Source organism: Physeter macrocephalus, chromosome 1 (genome assembly GCF_002837175.3).
Source record: "Physeter macrocephalus isolate SW-GA chromosome 1, ASM283717v5, whole genome shotgun sequence".
NCBI lineage: Eukaryota > Metazoa > Chordata > Mammalia > Artiodactyla > Physeteridae > Physeter > Physeter macrocephalus.
Window position 1 is genome coordinate 93488747 of NC_041214.2, and position 21245 is coordinate 93509991.

At 34.5% G+C, this 21245-nt stretch overlaps 1 protein-coding gene across 1 annotated transcript in view; it reads right to left on the reverse strand.

Annotated features, from left to right (window-relative positions):
• STXBP5L (syntaxin binding protein 5L) overlaps positions 1–21245 on the reverse strand; it is a 387732-nt gene that overhangs the window by 337128 nt on the left and 29359 nt on the right. The window contains exon 3 of the mRNA XM_024120465.2: positions 963–1060. Coding sequence (XP_023976233.1) covers positions 963–1060 — 98 coding nt within the window. The remainder of the gene's footprint in view (positions 1–962; positions 1061–21245) is intronic.

The following is a 21245-nucleotide window of genomic DNA, read 5'->3' on the forward strand; positions in this document are numbered from 1 at the left end:
CTACCACTGGCATTTTTCACAGAACTAGAACAAAAAATTTCACAATTTGTATAGAAACACAAAAGACCCCGAATAGCCAAAGCAATCTTGAGAAAGAAAAACGGAGCTGGAGGAATCAGGCTCCCGGACTGCAGACTAAACTACAAAGCTACAGTAATCAAGACAGTATGGTACTGGCACAAAAACAGAAGTACTGAGCAATGGAACAGGATAGAAAGCCCAGAGATAAACCCATGCACAGAGGGTCATCTTATCTTTGATAAAGGAGGCAAGAATATATAATGGAGAAAAGACAGCCTCTTCAATAAGTGGTGCTGGGAAAACTGGACAGCTACATGTAAAAGAATGAAAGTAGAACACTTCCTAACACCATACACCAAAATAAACTCAAAATGGATTAAAGACCTAACTGTAAGGCCAGACACTATAAAACTCTTAAAGGAAAACATTTACAGAAACGAGATGACACTAAAACAAAATTTGGGAGGAAATTCACAGCCCTACAGGCATATATTAGAAAAGAAGAAAGTTCTCAAATCTGTGACTTCAGTTTCCACCTTAAAACACTAGAAAAAGATAAAATGAAACCCAAGATTAATCAACGAAGGGAAATAAAAAAAATCAAACCAGGAATCAATGAAATAAAATATAGGAAAACAATACAGAAAAGCAATTAAACCAAAAGTTGGCTCTTACGAAAATCAGTGCAGCTGATAAGCTTCTAGCCAGACTAATCAGGAAAAAGTTGAAGACACAAATCACCAATATCAGGGATTTTAAAAGGAGCATCAATACTTATCTCTCAGATATTAAATATATGCCAATAAATTTGATGATGTGGGTTACTCGTTGCTAAAGAAACAATAAACTTTATTTGGTCATAAATATTTCACTTACCTAAATATTTAAGGAAATGTAATTGGTATTAATATAGCAAATAACGAACCAAATATTAAGGATACATTCGTATAGCACCATTTCTCGTCCCAATAGCCAAGATTTTCTGAACTGGATCAAAGGCTAATGCTGTGGGCTGATAAGGAAAACCATGCCGAACTGTCTGAAAGAGAGAAAACAGTGAAAATAGTCATCAGGGAAATAAAAATTAAAATCACAACAAGATACCACTATCCAACCACCAGAATGACTAAAATAATTATTTATTTAATTTTTAAAAAACTACTACCAAGTATTGTTGGTAGGAGTGTAAAATGACACAACCACTTTATAAAAATGTGCTGTAGTTCTTTAAAAAGTAAACATATACCTGTCCTATGACCTAGAAATTCCACTCCTATGTATGTACCCAAGGAAATGAAGAGCATATGCCCACATAATAATTTGTATAAGTATGCCCCTAACAGCTTTATACATAACAACCTAGAAACAGCCCAGGTGACAATCAACAAGAAAATTCAAAAACAAAACTGTGGTATATGCATACAGTAGAATACTACTCAACAATTAAAAGATAAAAACTAATGACAGAAGCCAAAACATGGATGATTCTCAAATATATTATGCTAAGTAAAAGAAGCAATACACAAAGAGTACATATAGTATGATTACATTTATATTAAATTCTAAACAAGTAAAACTAACGTATGGTGAAAAAAATCAGAACAGTGGTTGACTTGAGAACTGACTGGAAGGGGTATGAAGGAACTTTATTGAGTGAAGGTAATAGTCTATATTTTGACAAGGTTTGAATTACACATGTGTATACTTTAGTCAAAACTCATCAAACAGTATAATAAAATTTGTGACAACATATAAATACATATATGAGTGTTCCAGTATAATTCTGTCAACTCCTCTGTATGTTTGAAAGCTTTCATAATAACACAGCAGGAAAGAAAGGAAAGAAAAATATAAAGAGTTCATAATATCACAAAAGAGATAAGACTAACATGTAAAAAAGGAATATTAAATATTAGACAGGAACTAATTTCAATATGAAATGTGCTATAACTTTTCAAAAAAAATAGAGGACCCACATAGGTCAGGATAAAAGGGATTCTATACCTTGTTCAGACACATATTTAGTGCCCCAAAAACTATTTTTAACGGAAATATCTGTATAATAAAATATGCCTTTTGTAAATATTTGAAGATGAAAAGATTAACTATAGCATGTAGTTTATCTAAAACTCATTCCCCAGAGAAAACACAGTAAGGAGTTCATTGCATAAACTCCTCATTTTCTTTTAAAGCATATATGAACGCATATGCATATTAACTAATATATAACCAGATCTGTAATCTGGTTTTCTCACTTAGCAGTATATCATAGAAATATTTCCACAAAAAATGTTTAGATGTATAATGCTTCAACCTATTTAAAGGTTGCAGAGCTTATTATAGTATGAATATATCACAATGTCTTTAATCAACCAACTACTGTTCTATAACCTCCAAAGAATTCTCAACTGAGTTGGTTAAAAAATTATTACTAAGAAAACCCATTTTCTATTCATGATCCTTAACTGAGGTGTTTCCCTTTTGATTCTGAACTGTCCTTCTAATTTTGACTTATAAACAGAATTGTCAACAGGACGATATTCATAATCTTCATGCAGATCAATGTGGATAACAATAATCAGAATATAGTTTCTCTCAAAAAAACAGAAGAGGTGGGAACACTTCCCAACTCATTCTATGGCCAATATTACCCTGATCCCAGAAACAAAGTCATCACAAGAAAACAAAATACCACTAATTCTTAATTAATATAGATATAAAAATCCCCAATAAAATATTAGCAAACCAATTCCAGCAACATATAAAAAGGAAATACAATATGACTTGGTAGAATTTATCCCAGGAATGCAAGGTTGGTTTAACATCAAAAAATTAATGTAATATCCTATCTCAATAGAACATAGGACAAAAATCACATGGTCACCTCAATAGATGCAGAAAAATTATTTCAGAAAATCCAACACCCATTCATGTTAAAAAGCACTGAATAAATAGAAATGTAGAGAACTTCCTCAATCTGATAAATGGCATGTACAAAAAACCTACAGCTAACATCATACTGATTAGTTAAAGAATAAATGCTTCCCCTCTAAGATCAGGAATGAAACATGTATGTCTGCTCTTGCCACTTCTACATCCTATCCAGGGCGATTAGGCAACAAAAAAAGAAAGACATCAGATTTTTTTGAAAAAGGAACTAAAACTATCTGCAGATGACACGATCTTGTGTATATAAGCCTAAGAAATACACTGAAAAATTATTAGAACTAATAAAGAAGATTACAAAATTAATGTAAAAATCAATTATATTTCTATATACTAGCAATGCACTATCCAAAAATGAAATTAAGAGAACAATTTCATTTACAATAGCAGCCAAAGGAATAAAATATTCAGTAATAAAATGAACAAAAGAAGTACAAAACTTACATGCTATAAACTACAAAATACTTTTGAAAAAAATTTAAGACAACCTAAATAAAAGGAAAGGCTTCTCACACCCATGGATTAAAATACTTACTATTGTTAAGGTGACAATACTCCACAGATTGATCTTCAGAATCAATACAATCCCTAACAAAACCCCAGCTGGCTTTTTTTTGCAGAAATTGACAAGTCGACCCTAAGATTCATATGGGTATTCAAGAGGCCCAGAATACCAAAATGATCTTGAAAAGGAAGAACAAAGTTGGAGCATTCACATTTTTAAAATTTAGACAAATCTACAGTAATCAAGACAATGAGGCTCTGGCATAGGATAAACATTTAGATCAATGGAACAGCACTGAGATTCCAGAAATAAATGTTTACATTTTCAGTCAGTTGATTACTGCCAAGGGTGCTAAGACAATTCAGTGAGAAACGAACAGTCTTTTAACAAATGATACTGCAACAACTGGATATCAACATGCAAAAGAATCAAGTTGGACTCATATATACAAACTAACTCAAAATAGATCATAGACCTAAATGTAAGGGTCAAAACTATAAAAATTTTAGAAGAAAACATATGCTTAAATCTTAGTGACTTAGGATTAGTCAATGGTTTCTTACATATGACCCAAAAAGCACAAGCAATAAAATTAAAAATAGATAAATTGAACCTCGTGAGAATTAAAAACTTTTGTGCTGGATGCTATCAAGAAAGTAAAAAGACAACCCGAAGAATGGGAGAAAATATTTGCAAATCATATATCTGATAAGGAATTTATATCCAGAATAAAGAACTCTTACAACTCAATAATAAAAAGACAAATAACTCAATTTAAAAAATGGGCAAAGGATCTTAATAGACACTTATCCAAAAAATATATATAAATGACCAATAAGCACATGGTAAGATGCTCAACATCATTAGCCATTAGGGAACTGCAAATCATATCCACAATGAGCTATAACTGCATACTCACTAGGATGGCTACAAAAAAAGATATTAATACAGGTTGACTAAGATGTAGAGAAATTGGAGCCTTAATACATTGCTGGTAGAAATGTAAAATCATGTAGTTTCTTTGGAAAATAGTTTGGCATTTCCTCAAAATGTGAAATAGAGTTACCCTAAAACCCAGGGATTCCACTCCTGGGTATATAACCAAGGAAAATAAAAAAGAAATCCATATAAACTTTTATATAAATATTCATAGCAACATGACTCAAAATATTCAGAAAGTAGAAACAACTCAAATATTCATCAAATGATGAATGAGTAGATAAAATTTGGTATGTCTGTACAATGGAATATTATTCATCAGTAAAAGCAACTGAAGTATGATACATGCTACAACAGGGATGTACCTTGAAAATGAAAGAAGCCAGTCATATATGGTATAATTCCATTTACATGGAATGTACAGAATAGAAAAGTCTATAGAGACAGAAATTATTGGGTTGGCCAAAAGGTTCATTCAGTTTTTTCTGTAAGATGGCTCTAGTAGCTCTTAGTCATCTTTAACTCCATTCAAAACAATTTTGTTAGATTGTATGTGACAGCTGTCACATCAGTGTGCATTTTTAAAAAGTCATCAAGGGCTTCTCTGGTGGCACAGTGGTTGAGAATCTGCCTGCCAATGCAGGGGACACGGGTTCGAGCCCTGGTCTGGGAAGATCCCACATGCCACGGAGCAACTAGGCCCGTGAGCCACAACTACTGAGCCTGCGCGTCTGGAGCCTGTGCTCCACAACAAGAGAATCCGCGATAGTGAGAGGCCTGCGCACTGCGATGAAGAGTGGCCCCCGCTTGCTGCAACTGGAGAAAGCCCTCGCACAGAAGCGAAGACCCAACACAGCCAAAAATAAATAAATAAATAAATCAGCCATCAAAATTGGTGAATTTTTGTGTAGCCATTTTAAAATTGAAGATGGAAGAAAGCAAGCAACATTTTCAGCATATTATGCTGTATTATTTCAAGAAAGGTAAAAACGCAACTGAAACGCAAAAAAGATTTGTGCAGTGTATGGAGAAGGTGCTGCGACTGATCAAACGTGTCAAAAGTGGTTTGCGAAGTTTTATGCTGGAGATTTCCCGCTGGACGATGCTCCACGGTCAGGTAGACCAGCTGAAGTTGACAGCAATCAAATCGAGACATTAATTGAGAACAATCAACGTTATACCACTCGGGAGATAGCCGACATACTCAAAATATCCAAATCAAGAGTTGAAAATCATTTGCACCAGCTTGGTTACGTTAATTGCTTTGATGCTTGGGTTCCACATAAGTTAAGTGAAAAAAAACTTCTTGACCATATTTCCGCATGCGATTCTCTAAACATAATGAAAACGTTCCGTTGCAAGCAACATTTTCAGCATATTATGCTGTATTATTTCAAGAAAGGTAAAAACGCAACTGAAACGCAAAAAAGATTTGTGCAGTGTATGGAGAAGGTGCTGCGACTGATCAAACGTGTCAAAAGTGGTTTGCGAAGTTTTATGCTGGAGATTTCCCGCTGGACGATGCTCCACGGTCAGGTAGACCAGCTGAAGTTGACAGCAATCAAATCGAGACATTAATTGAGAACAATCAACGTTATACCACTCGGGAGATAGCCGACATACTCAAAATATCCAAATCAAGAGTTGAAAATCATTTGCACCAGCTTGGTTACGTTAATTGCTTTGATGCTTGGGTTCCACATAAGTTAAGTGAAAAAAAACTTCTTGACCATATTTCCGCATGCGATTCTCTAAACATAATGAAAACGTTCCGTTTTTAAAACAAATTATGACGGGTGATGAAAAGTGGATACTATACAATAATGTGGAATGGAAGAGATCCTGGGGCAAATGAAATGAACCACCACCAACCACACCAAAGGCCAGTCTTCATCCAAAGAAGGTGATGTTGTTTATATGGTGGGATTGGAAGAGTCCTCTATTATGAGCTTCTTCTGGAAAACGAAACAATTCCAACAAGTACTGCTCCCAGTTAGACCAACTGAAAGCAGCACTTGATGAAAAGCATCCAGAATTAGTCAACAGAAAACGCACAATCTTTCATCAGCATAATGCAAGGCTGCATGTTTCTTTGACGACTAGGCAAAAACTGTTACAGCTTGGCTGGGAAGTTCTGATTCATCCACCATGTTCACCAGACATTGCACCTTCAGATTTCCATTTATTTAGGTCTTTACAAAATTCTCTTAATAGAAGAAATTTCAATTCCCTGTAAGACTGTGAAAGGCACCTGGAAAAGTTCTTTGCTCAAAAAGATAAAAAGTTTTGGGAAGATGGAATTATGAAGTTGCTTGAAAAATGGCAGAAGGTAGGGGAACAAAAGGGTGAATACGTTGTTCAATAAAGTTCTTGTTGAAAATGAAAATGTGTCTTTAATTTTTACTTAAAAACTGAAGGCACTTTTTGGCCAACCCAATAGATTACTGGTTGCCTAGGAATGGGGGAGAGGGGCTCTGGATAATGGGCATTTACTGCTAATGAGTACAGAGTTGTTTTGGGGGTGATGAAATGTTCTAAAACTGATTATGGTGGTTGTTACATAACTGTGAATATACTAAAAATTAGTGAAATGTATGCTTTAACTGGGTGAATTTAATTTGACAGAAAAAAATACTGTTCTCCTCAAGAATATCAAATATTCTGATATTCCATCATCAGACAATGTATACAATAAGAAGCTAGGATCAGTTGGGATACCTGGCTGATTTCAAAAGAATCAAGGCTATCAACTGGAATGACATAGATGCAGTAAAAAAAAAAAAAAAATTGAAGCAGAGAAAAATGTAGGACAACTGAGTCTGAAGACAATTTGTCAAGGTCAAAAATTCTCAATTTTAGACAGAATCAGAAAGAGTTGTTGAAATACTATAGTTTGTGTTCAGTTGGTGAAATAAGCAAAGCTGATCACCAACAAATAAAATGAGGTTCTTAAATATCTAATTTTTCCTAATATTATTTTGTTTCTCTTGCTTTGTTTTACTCTCTGTATTCGTCTGCTCAGGCTGCTATAACAAAATACTGGGTAGCTTATATGAGATGTTTATTTCTCACAGTTCTCAAGGCTAGGAAGTCAAGATCAAGTTACTAGCCAATTCAGTTGCTGGTAAGAGCCCTCTTCCTGGGTTGCAGATGGCCACCTTCTTACTGTGTCCTCATATGATGGGGAGATAAGCATCTCTGTCTCTTCCTCTTATAAAGCCACAAATCTCATCATGAGGCCTTAACCTTATGACCTCATCTAATTCTAATTAACTCCCAAAGGCCCCATATCCAAATACTATCACCCTGGGGGTTAGGGTTTCAACATATGAATTTTGGGACAACACAATTCAATCCATAGCATTCTCCCTTCAAAACATTACAGGGGATGAGGTAAGGTGGCCAACTGTACCAAAAGTTACACAAATCTCTCTAGATATCTGGAGCAAAAAAAGATGGTTACAAATAGGTGGAAACGCTGGTCATGTCACCCTGAGTTAGGAAGCTGTTACTATCTCTGAAATGAAAGACACAAACTTGTACTCATTGCTGACACTGAAAAAGGCACTAGCAGAAATAAAATGACTTACTTTCTTCGTGTCTTTTAATCTGGCACCTTCCATTGGCAGAATCTAACCACAACACAGCTAGGAAGGAATTCTGAACATTTAGCTTTAGTTTAGTTTTCATTTTAATTTCCTCAGTATACAAATGAGAACACAGAAGTGCCAGTGTGGAACAAGGGCAGTATGAGACAAAGAAGAACTCATATTAGGCCTGGCTGACTGGGCTTAATATTATCATAATATTTCAAAACAGCCTCAAAACCACCTATGACAGAGACTACCTGTTGCTCCCCACTATCTTCTTCTCCCCTTTTTCTATAGTACTAAAATTTTGAGTTCAGCACATGGCACTCCAGTTCACACTGTATTTCCCAGTCTCCACAGCCGAGATTAGATTCTAAACAAAGGAATGAGAGCAGAAATGATATAACCCATAAACATAAGGGCAAATACAACTTATTTTTCTCACTTTTCTACTAATTGGAAAATGGATTCAATGGCAGGAATTGGATCAGCCATCTTAGAACATGAGATGAAAGCCATAAGTCAACGACAGTAGAGCACCAAGATAGAAAGAGCTTGTTGGGTTCTAGATACCATAAAGCCATTGAATCAGTCCTTGGTTGCTTAATCTTAGACAGATTTCATGAAAGAGAAATAAACTTCTACATTGTTTAAGCTGCAGTTATTATGGCCTGTTAAAACATCTTAACTGTCATCCTAACACCCATACCAACCATTCATTCCTAAAAAGAAGTAAATATTTATTAGACCACCAAGTTAGTTTATGGGGAATGTTCCCTAGTATTGCTCATTAGTCTGAAAAATGAAAGAAGCAAATATGGGACTTCCCTGGTGGCCCAGTAGTTAAGAATCCACCTGCCAATGCAGGGGACACGGGTTCGAGCCCTGGTCTGGGAAGATCCCACATGCCGTGGAGCAACTAAGCCCGTGCGCCACAACTACCGAACCTGTGCTCTAGATCTTGCAAGCCACAACTACTGAGCCCACGTGCCACAACTACTGAAGCCCTCACACCTAGAGCCGGTGCTCTGCAACAAGAGAAGCCACCTCAGTGAGAAGCCTGTGCACCACAACAAAGAGTAGCCCCCGCTCGCCGCAACTAGAGAAAGCCCGCACACAGCAACAAAGACCCAATGCAGCCAAAAATAATTAATTAATTTTTAAAAAGATACAAATATGGCTTTTGATTCTATACTACTAGGATTCCAACTTGCTACCGTATTAGTGATTCATGCTTATATTTATCATATCTCTATACTATTGATATGCCAAAGCTATCATTTCTATAATCTGAGCATAGAACTCCTAATATCATATACCCGTTTTCATCTAATAACATGAATGCAACAATTGAAAACTACCAGATATAGAAAATAAACCTACCTATAGATTACAGAAGACAGAATATTACAATTATGAAATAAATTTATTCTATTTAAAATTCCTCTAGATAGACAGTTTGCCTCTAAATATTTATGATTACATAACACGTACTTTTTCTGATATAAGTTCACTTGCCTGGTTAGGTCTACAAATGTTACACTCTGGGGAAAGGGTAAAGTGGGGTAAATCATTCCTGATCTTGGATCCAGAAACTGGAAATTAACCACAGTCTTAAAATTTGTTCAGTAAGTCATAAAGTCATATAATCTGAGATAAAATATCTGGGCTACTCTACTACAGAAAAGAACATTCACATGGACACACATATTTTGGTAAGCAAAAACCAATTATTACTGTAACTGGAGCAACTCCCATTGATGGGAAAATTCCCTCAATTTCAATATATTTGTTTCCAATAACAGCCAAATTACTTGAACTTTGAGGGTTTTTAGGGATATGTGTGTTATGTCCATAGCTCTTCTCTAGATGTGATGTCATCTAAGATCCCTGAAAATATTGCTGAATGATTTCCTGCTCCCTTGGATGAAGAATAAGACTACGAGAACTATGATAGGCATATAGACACCATGGAGTGGCATAATGGTAACAAAAATAACAAGTTCCTATGAAACCCCGTCACTTTGCGATAGAAAGGTAAGATTGTTCTATATGCACAAGTATGGCAAAATACCTACTAATGCAAATGCCACTGGCAATTGATATATTGGTACCAGTTTCTCATTAAGACTTTTAAATCTCTTGAAAGACTGAGAAAACCACCATGCTCAAAGATCTAAAAGGCAGTTGATATTAAAATTAAAGGAGAGGGACTTCCCTGGCAGTACAGTGGTTAAGACTCCACCCTTCCAATGCAGGGGGAGCGGGTTCTATCCCTACTTGGGGACCTGAGATTCCACATGCTGCATGGCATGGCCAAAAAATTTTTAAAAAAAAATTAAATTAGAATAATGCCCAAATATACCCCCATTTTATAAAATATTTGTAAGTAGATATAACAGAAATGTGATTTTATCATTAATATTTTAAAATTTTATATCCTATTTTCTTTTTTCATTTTAGTTTTATTTTTATCAAACTCAATCATGCCACATAATTTTAAAAGTTTTTATGTGCTTTTGTCACTAATTCAATCCCAAACTTTTCCCCAATTGCCCACATTATCTTTCAATATGTTAAACACAACAGGTATATAGATTCAGAGAGATGAAGGAGAAAGAGACAGAGGGGGAAAGAGAGAGAAAGGGACAGACTATTTACATAAAATTCAAAGAATCCCTAATGACTTAAAAGCAAATCAGCTGTTGCCTGGGTCCAGGAACAGAAAGAGGGATGGACTGCTGCAAAAGGCCACAAGTGATGAAAATGTTTGTCCTAGTGATTTCACAGGAAACACATCACATAGTACAGTATACATAATTTCAGATTGTTTTAAGCATTATAAAGTAACTACTTATGAATATAGGTACAAAATACTAAATAAGATACTAGTAAATCCAATCCAGTAATGTATACTAACAATGATAAACCAAGACCAAATTATTGTTTATCCCAAAAATTTAAGTATGTACATATACTTCATATTTCATTTGTTACTAACATATTTCATCCTTTTCTTTTCCTTAATTTAAATTTTAAGTTTTTCAGGCCTTAGCCTTGAAACTGGGGGCACTTCGGCTTACAAAATAAACCTTGACAAGATACAGACACAGAAAAGCAAATAATATTCTTCATCATATAAATATCTTTGCAAATGCCATTTCTAAAAAGGAGCCTATACCTTACAGATTGATGCTACCTCTTGTGAATGCAATCTTTAGTTTTTAAGCAGTCTCTAATTCTGATTGGTTGTTTTATTTATTAATGTGTTCCCCTGACAATAATATTTAAATTGACATAGCATTTTCAGAAAAATATAAATACATGTGAGTTTTCTTTATAAAGCCAGAAGAAGATCATTAGTACTTTTTCTTTCATAAGGATGGAAGAGAAAATAAAGTTTTAAAGTTTGTCTCTGTTGGGTTTAGATAGAGTTTGGTTGCCTAATCTCATTTAAATTAACACAAAGCTCAATATCAGGACATGTACTGACATTCATTAAATCAACAAATAAAAAGATAAAACCTCATGATTATATCAGTAAGTTCTGGAAAGACATTTGATAAAATTCAGCAGTCAAACCAAGTAAACATCTTATGTAAAATAGGATTAGAGAAAAACTACTTATATATGATAAATATTAACAATAACAAAAATAACAACAAATATAATACTAAACAGCAGAAAGGTATAGTATTCCCATTAAAGTCAGGAAGAAGAAATACATGTTCATTATTCCCATTATTGTTCAGCTTTTAGAGATTCAAGCTAATTTAGTAAGACAAAAAATGAAATAATATATAAATATAGGAAAGTAAAAAACAAATTACTAAAATTTTTTGGAAGAAAAAGAATCTGGTAAGTCGTCTAGATACAAGGTAAGCAGACAAATATCAGCAACTTTTCCCTCCACTAAAAGTAACCAATTACCAATAAAATTGGGGGGAAATCCCCATTTTTATTTTTGGTTGTTAATTTGAAGTCTGTCAAATTTTTTCAAAATCCAAAAATAAATGTGTTATTCAGTAGCATTGAATAATATATTTTCTAATATATAAAATGGTTAGGGAGACAAAATATTTTTCACTAGACTAGAACTTAGTGATTAATAATAGCATTATATTCATTTGTACCAATGTTTATTTAATACTACAGAAGTTACAACACAACTGTTAAAATCCTATTAGAAATGCAGAGCTGATGTAGTTTCTATTGTAGCTAGGACAACAAAATCCCATCAGGATTTAGTATTCAAGAAGCAATTATTTGTTTATATACTTCAAAAACTTTTTCATTAATGTTGTGTAATTTAAACTGCTAAAACATCTCTTTCCAAAGTATCTACAAAAACCTAGTTTTTTGTAGGAAAACATATTTACACATAGGAAAAACTGGAAATTTTATTTATACCTAGTAATAAACAAATGAGGTCCTAATTATTAGTGTTTTTCAAAAATAAAATATTTATCTACTTATCTCTCAAATTCCAAGTCAAGGTCTCACTCCTACATGAAATATTTACTAAAATTCTAAACCAACACCACAGTGTAGCACTTATTGAAGAATGATTATTGCCCTTTGGTCTCCCCAGATAAGTTCTAAACTCCTTTGTGAGCAGGGACCATGCCTTTAATGTGTCCCCTTCACTAAACTTAGTGCTATGATTAAATAGTTAGGTTTTTTAAAGTTCATCAGTATGATTTGTCCATGTAAGCAGTAGTTCCTTCAAAAACTATTTTCTTATATTTTTAAGAAAGATGAATAATTACAACCAAATATTTTATAAGTATTGAAATAAAATCTTTATCTAGAATATCTCTGTATCTGGAGCTATTGTCTCAACTTTCCATAGTAATGAAAGCACACTTAAGATTTTATTTTAAATGTTCAATAGTTATCATTCTCACCCTTCTCCCTCTGGGCACCTTCGTGAATTATTGTAACCACATGCAATTACATAATGCTAAGGTGTTAGAACAGAAAAAGAACCCACACTTGGAAAATATATTTAATATATATAGTTATTTAATTGGGAATATATTATAGATACTAATGTATCATTAAATCTAATGTAAAAGTAGGTTATTCTTTACTACCTAATTGTGTTTCTTCCTACCATATTATATTACAAACTACTTGAGGTTAGAGATTCTGTTGTTTCAAGCTTAAGAGCCTTACAGGCATTCAAAAAACTACTGACTTTTATTACAACAGTTTAACACATATAGTGAGTAACTTTGACTCTATAGTTCACACTGTTAATCTTACCCAAAAAATCTGACTCAAAAATGAGATAATGCATGTAAATGTGCTTTATAAATTGAGCATACTATGTAAATATATGTTTACAGTACTTAAACTTAATAGAAAGGTGTCCTTTCAAAACATGAGGGAATCAAGTTCAAATTAAATGAATTTATCTTCTCTAATACTATCTCATTATCTCTCATATTATCACATTCTCTCATAATATCACGTAGGTATGCTAAAACATACCTTCAAAAAAACACACCAAGCAAGGTATGAACAGGCCTAATTCTCACTACAGAAACGTATAGAGATATATATACAAATATGTATTGACATAAGTAATATGAAAACGAGCACAAGTAACCATGGGTATACCAAAAGGTATCCAAATCTATCATCTTTACTATTTAATAAAGGACACAGATGAAGGATAGAACGTCTTCAATGTGGCCAGATTGTTCTCTCCAAAGTACTTCCAGCATTTGTGTTTTGTTTTGTTTTTTTTCCATCCACAGGACTCATTTTTATCTTCTAGGTGATTTTACCATCTGGCTTATATATTTTCTCTCTACTCTGAGCCCTATTAACAGCCTTATGTCTTCAATATCCTTGCTTCAATCTATCATACACCTTGACTACATCACTCTTCCTTCCCTTTCAATTCAACTGAGAATCACAATTAATATCACCAGCCTCAAATGAACACAGCCTCATCATCATACACTTCCAGACCTCTTTCAAGAACCCAGATTTGGCATTCTCTATATCCACTCACAGTACCTTTCCTGTCATCACTTCCATTCCATCTTTCTTACTATCCTAGTATTTCTGCTTAAACCCTACTTATTTGATACCCTTCTTTTCTTTCTGGCTACAGTAGTGTCTACTCCCAACTTATTTAACATTTCAACTTAATTCTGTATCATGCTTGAAAGAAATATATACACCTTTTTGAATCTATTTTATATGTCTATATAGCTATCAAACAAATTTCTGGGAACTTAAAGATCTTTTCCCATTGATAAATAAGAAAAATGGAAATCAGTAGTCATAGAAAAATAATCTGGACTAGGGGTAAAATAAAAATCACTTTTAAAAGAAAAGAAAATAAAAATCTTGTGAAGCAAAATTACAGGTAGGATGATGTGGAAGAATATTGCACTAGGAGTTAGAAGAGCTAGTCCAGGTCCCAACTCTGTCACTGACTATCTAACCTGGACACATTACTTAAGCTCTCAGTTTCTTCATATATAAAATAAAGAGAATGAACTAAATTATTTCAAGGTGTTTTCCAATTCCATACCATATGCCTAATACAAATACTTGTACTAGAAACAATGGCAGACTTAGAGACACATGATAGACCAATAGGTATTTCTCACAAAGAATGTATTCCTTAAAAGAAACAAACAATGGGCTTATATTTAGTGGTATATTCCCTGATTCAAAAGGACTAATTATCTACTTAGTTACCATGTTAGACTATTAAAAATGATTTGCCATTTATTTAGTTTGATTCCCTTGTGAGCTACATACTTGGATTTCAAACAGTCCACTGAGATAGCTGATACTATTGTTATTTCTATTAGTATAAATAGTCTTTAAGTATTTGAGGGCCACCTCTCTTCCTCAGATGGTACCTTCTTAAATTTCCAATAGGAATGGTAGACATTTTGAGCCTCCATTACAAATAAAATAAGATCTAAATTTACAATCTACTTGCAGAAACAGCATTTTGCTCCCTACCAAAGAAGTAATGCAGAGCTGATGTCTTTCTTTCCTCAGCCTATTTACTGTCAATTGCAAATAACATGAAAATGAAAATTTTCCTCTTGCTACATTAGAAATAGACAACGAAGACTATATGCATACAGTCCTTGCCCCCAAGGTCGCTGTCACTACCATTTGTTTACTATGTACAGGGTACAGTGAAGAACACTTTACATGGTTTATTTCATTTTATTTGCATTTATTTCTGTAGCCCCATGAGGTAGGTGGTGTCATTACAGAGGAAGAAACTGAGGCTTAGTAAAGTTAATCAACTTATCCAAAGTCACCAAGCTAATGGATAAACAGTTCAACTGATAGCTTTGGAAATGAGAGCCATGTAGCTTTTTGGTACTCTAATCTTGTCTCAGGATGAAAGAATGTAACCTTCTGATTTGTATGATAAGAATTTAAAATCAGAACAAGAAATGCCTTTCATAAGGATCATAAGAAATATCAGAACTTCAACATGGGGTAGAAACAATATCAAGGGAAACCACAAAGACAATAACCAAACACTTCTGCTCCTCACTTCACTAAGTTGTGTAAATAAGATCAAGTGAAGGATGCTTCATGCTTCAATCAAGAAAATAGTAAGATTGTATCAAAAAAAGGAGGAGCTGTGGTCATCCCTGATCTTTGAGTCATAGGGTATGGAAAAGGGGGCATTACAAACCAGCAAAATGCTTTTTTCCCCCTTTTTATTTAGTTATTTAGTCTTCGTCTTCGTTGCTGCGCATGGGCTTTCTTTAGTTGCAGTGAGCGGGGGCTACTCTTTGTTGTGGTGCATGATGCTTCTCTTGTTGTCGAGCACAGGCTCTAGGCATCCGGGATTCAGTAGTTGTGGCACACGAGCTCAGTTGTTGTGGCTCGCAAGCTCTAGAGCACAGGCTTAGTAGTTGTGGCGCACGGGCTTAGTTGCTCCACGGCATGTGGGATCTTCCCGGACCAGGGCTCAAACCCATGTCCCCTGCATTGGCAGGTGGATTCTTAACCACTGCACCACCAGGGAAGTCCCCAAAATGCTAAAAATGCTTTTTTTACCTCCCACTACTCAGAGCCATTCTGGAATAAGCTCTTTCATGTTAGGTTAAGAAGAAACTGATCCATGCCAACCTTTACAGTTCTTATAGCTTTATACCTCAAGGTACTTATAAAAATCTAAAGTGTTAGCTTATTAATTTTCCTGGAATGTGTAAAAACTGTTCATTTTGCAAAAAAATAGGGCAGAAAAAAACAGGGCATGGGTGATAGCAAAAGTATGGTGGTTCAGGTTACAGTAAAAATGGATTCAAGAACTCATAAATTTATAATTAAGAATGGGAGAACAAAAAGGGATAGCAGGGGCAGAGGGGGAGAGACAAATTAGGAGTTTGGGATTAATATATACACACAACTGTATATGAAATAAACAACAAGGACCTACTATATAGCACAGGGAACTCTATTCAATATCTTGTAATAACTTCTAATGGAAAAGAATGTGAAAAAATAGATATATATGTATATGTATAAGTGAATCACTTTGTTGTACACCTGAAATTAACAAAACATTGTACATTAATTATACTTAAATTTTTTTTTAATGGTTAAAAAAAAAGAAGGAATAGGAGAACAAGGTCCACGCTCAAAGGGGAAAGAAAAAGGCTGGCAGAGATCACCAAAGGGAAAAATTATAGGCCAGTAACCCTGCGCTCTGTCAGGCCTCCACATTAAGTTGCTGCTGGTAATAGGCCTCAACTATAGCCAGCACAGTCAGTCCATTAGGTAAAAACTGAGAAACAGGTGGATGCTTGAGAGGGCAAAATGTGAACTGTTTATGCTGACTCTAAGAGTTCTACCCACCAAAGCAGAATTTCAGAAGCAGTGTAAATATTTTTTGGCTCCATATACCCCCATGATTTCCATTAATTTAGTCCATTGCCCAAAATACAACTCTCAGAAGGTCAACACATTTTTTAATACCACAGCAACAAAAACTCAAATAACAAATACCTAGTAAAGACAACACCTGGGAGACACATTTTATAAAACAACACATTGACTAAACACCTTTTCACAATGGGACTATCATAATGATAGCAGTGTTTTTACTCCTAAAGTGTGGGAGGGGTGTCAAGGTAATAGTAGGGAAAACGTTAAGAAAGAGAAGACTGGAAGCTGAATACCAACCTCATCTACTGAAATAGAAGCTATGAATGAAGGTATTTTTCATGTTGAAAAACATTAATCCCAAAGGTAATACTTAAAGATTTATAATCCCTGATCCTTGGGTAGTAGCAGTAGAAAGATGAAGAAAAAGAAACCTTAAGAACAAACACCTTTGGTGTACAGATCTTTCACTCCCTTGGTCAAATTCATTCCTAAGTATTTTATTCTTTTTCTTGCTATTCTAAACAGGATTGTTTTCTTATTGTCTTTTTCACATAGTTCATTGTTAGCATATAGAAATGCAACTGGTTTTTATATGTTGTTTTTTTTTATGCTGCAACTTCACTGAATTTATTAGTTTGAACAGGATTTTTAGTAGAGTCTACAGGGTTTTCTATATATAAGATGTCATCTACAAACAGAGGCAATTGTACTTCCTCCTTTCCAACTTGAATGCCTTTTCTTTCTTTTTCTTTCCTAATTAGTCTGGCTAGGACTTCCAGTATTATGTTGAAGAGAAGAGGTGAGAGTGGGCACCACTGTCTCGTTCTCATCTTAGAGAAAAAGATTTTAGCTTTTCACCATTGAGTACAATGTTAGCTGTGGGCTTGTCATATATGGCTTTTATTACACTGAGGTACACTCTTCTATACCTAATTTGTTGAGAGTTTTTATCATGAGAGTATATTAAATGTTGTCAAATGCTTTTTCTGCATCTATTGAAATGATCATATGATTTACATCCTTCATTTTGTTAATGTGGTGTATCACATTTATTGCTTTGTGTATGTTGAGCATCCTTGCTTACTAGGGATTTATCATCTGACTTGACCATGGTATATAATCCTTTTAATGTACTGTTGAATTCTGTCTGATTCTATTATGTTGAGAATTTTTGCACCTATGTTCATCAGGAATATTGGCTTATAATTCTCTTAAAACACTGGTGAAAGAAATCAAAGAAGACACAAATAAATGGAAAGATATCCTGTGTTCATGGACTGGAATAATTAATATTGTTAAAATGTCCATTCTTCACAAAATGATTTACAGATTCAAGACAATTCCCCATCAAAATTCCAATTGCATTTTCCACAAAAATAAAAAAAAATCCTAAAATTTATATGGAATCACAAAAGATTCCAAATAGCCAAAGCAATCTTGAGAGAGAAGAACAAAGTGGGAGGTATCACAATTCCTGATTTCAAACTATATTACAAGTCTGTAGTAATCAAAACAGTATGGTACAGGCATAAAAACAGACACATAGACCAATGGAACAGAATAGAGAGTCCAAAAATAAACCCATGCATATATAATCAATTTTCAACATAGGTGCCAAGAATGTTCAATAGGGAAAGGATAGTCTCTTCAATAAATGGTATTGGGAAAACTGGGTAGTCACATGCAAAAGTATGATACTAGACCTTTATCTCATACCATATACAAAAATCAACTCAAAATGGATTAAAGGCTTAAACATAAGACCTGAAACTATAGAACTCCTAAAAGAAAAGATACAGGAAAAGCTCCTTGACATTAGTCTTGGCAACAATTGTTTGGAATTGACACCAAAAGCACAGGCAACAAAAACAAAAATAAACAAGTGGGGCTACATCAAACTAAAAGTCTCCGCACTGCAAAGAAAGCCATCAACTGGCAATCTACAAAATGGGAGAAAACATTTGCAAACCATCTATCTGATAAGGGGTTAATATCCAAAATATATAAGGAATTCATATAACTCAAGAGCAAAAAACAAAAGAAAACAAATAACCCAGCTAAAAAAATGGGCTAAGGACCTGAACAGACATTTTTTTCCAAAGAAGATATACAAATGGTGGAATTATAAATTGGTGCAGCCACTATAGGAAACAGTATGGAACTTCCTCAAGAAATTAAAAATAGAACTATGATATGACTCAGCAATCCTACTTCTGGGTATATAGCCAAAGAAAATAAAAACATTATCTCAAAGAGTTATATGCACTCCCATATTCACTGCAGCATTATTCACGAGATACAGAAACAACCTAAGTGTCTGTTGATGGATGAATGGATAAAGAAAATACTGTGTACACACACACACGTGTACACACACAATGGAATATTACTTGGCCTTTAAGAGGAAGAAAATTCTGCCATATGTGACAACATGGATGAACCTGGAAGACATTATACTAAGTGAAATAAGCCAAACACAGAAGACAAATATTACATGATCTTACATATATGCGGAATCTAAAAAACAGAAGTCGAACCCATAGAAACAGAGAGTAGAGCAGTGGTTACAGGAGGCTGGTGGGGTGGGGAAAAAGGGGAGATATTAAAGGGTGCAAACTTTCAATTATAAAACGAATAAGGTCTGGAGACCTAATGTACAGCATGGTGACTATAACTAATGATAATATATGTATCTCTGAAATTTGCTAAGGGAGTAAATCTCAAGGATTCTCACCACACTCACACACAAAATGGCAACTATGGGAAGTGATGAATTAGTTTGTTTGTAGTAATCATTTCACAATGCACACATATATCAAAACATCATGCTGTATACCTTATATACAATTTTTATATTTCAAAAAGAAAGAAAGAAAGAAAATTTAAAAATCTACTCATCAATTTCATTAAAGGATCTGGATTCAGGATAAATATGCTTATTCATAGCAGCAAAAACTAACAATGCATGATATCGGAATCAGGATTCATTATAACAAGAAATATATGGGATAAAAAGACCAAGATAGGGCTTCCCTGGTGGCGCAGTGGTTGAGAATCCGCCTGCCGATGCAGGGGACACGGGTTCGTGCCCTGGTCCGGGAAGATCCCATATGCCGCGGAAGGCCACAGCAGTGAGAGGCCCGCATACCGCAAAAAAAAAAAAAAAAAAAAAAAGACCAAGATAAAAGATTTGAAGAAATGCAGGAAGAGATCCACATACCTGAATGGATAGGAAAAATATTAAGGTACTACTTATTTCTCAAATTAACTTACGGATTTAATATATTTTTAAAATCAAAATCTCAATGCATTTTACATGTACTGGAGGAGGGAGATTAAGATTCTTAAGTTTATCAAGAAATATATATACTTTTAAAAAGTGTAGTAAGAAAAAACTAGGTCTACCACTTAATAAAACATGTTCTAAATGTGTAATGATTAAATCAGTATGCTACTAGGGTAGGACTAGATACCAATGAATGAAATAGAATTGATATCTCAGAAGCAGACCATAATTTTTGGTTGAATTTAACATATGACAAAGAAAATATCAAGAATTACTAGGAAAGGAATTAATTATTCAGTAATTGGAATTCTGGAAATTAAATAACTACTCAGAAAAATAATTTTAGGTTCTCCATCACACCACACAAAGTCTTGATGTTTGATTGAACTCTAAGTCTTGGCTAAAATGTTTCAAAAGTGCCACTGTATTTCTCACCCTGGAGTTCTTTGATAGATGGAAAAATGACCAAAAATTCTTTCCCTCCAATCAACGAGTAGAGCCTATATCCTCCCTTCCTCTCTATCTTAGTCATGTGATTTGCTTTGACCAATAGGACAATAGTACATATGACCCAACATTTGAAAAGTGTTGTGCACTGGGGACTGGTCTTTTGCTGCTCTTAGAACCTCAAGATCATCATGTGATCCAGCCCAAGCTAGCTTAATGGAGAATGAGCAGCCACAGGGAGGAAAACCAATCATAGTTGACAGCCAGCACAAACTCCAGACATGTGAGTGAGGCCATGCTAGATCATTAATCCACCAGCCAACCCAACAGCTGATCCCAAACATGGGAGAGAGCTGAGCCTGTGTCTGTGGTTAGCTGGTGCGTCCACAGCAGAAAACCTGCCCAGCTAACTCACAGAATCATGAGCAAAATAAAAGATTATTTGTAAAGCCAGAAAAAGAAAAGAAAAAAGGAAACAAAGCCTTTGGATTGTCAGTAACAAGATTCTGTAAATAGACCTGCCTATTTTACAGACAGGACTGCCTTTGTTACTAGGCAGGTCTGTCTGAAAAGACCCAAGATAGTATTCAAGTATTTAAGTGGTTGGAGATAAATAAGC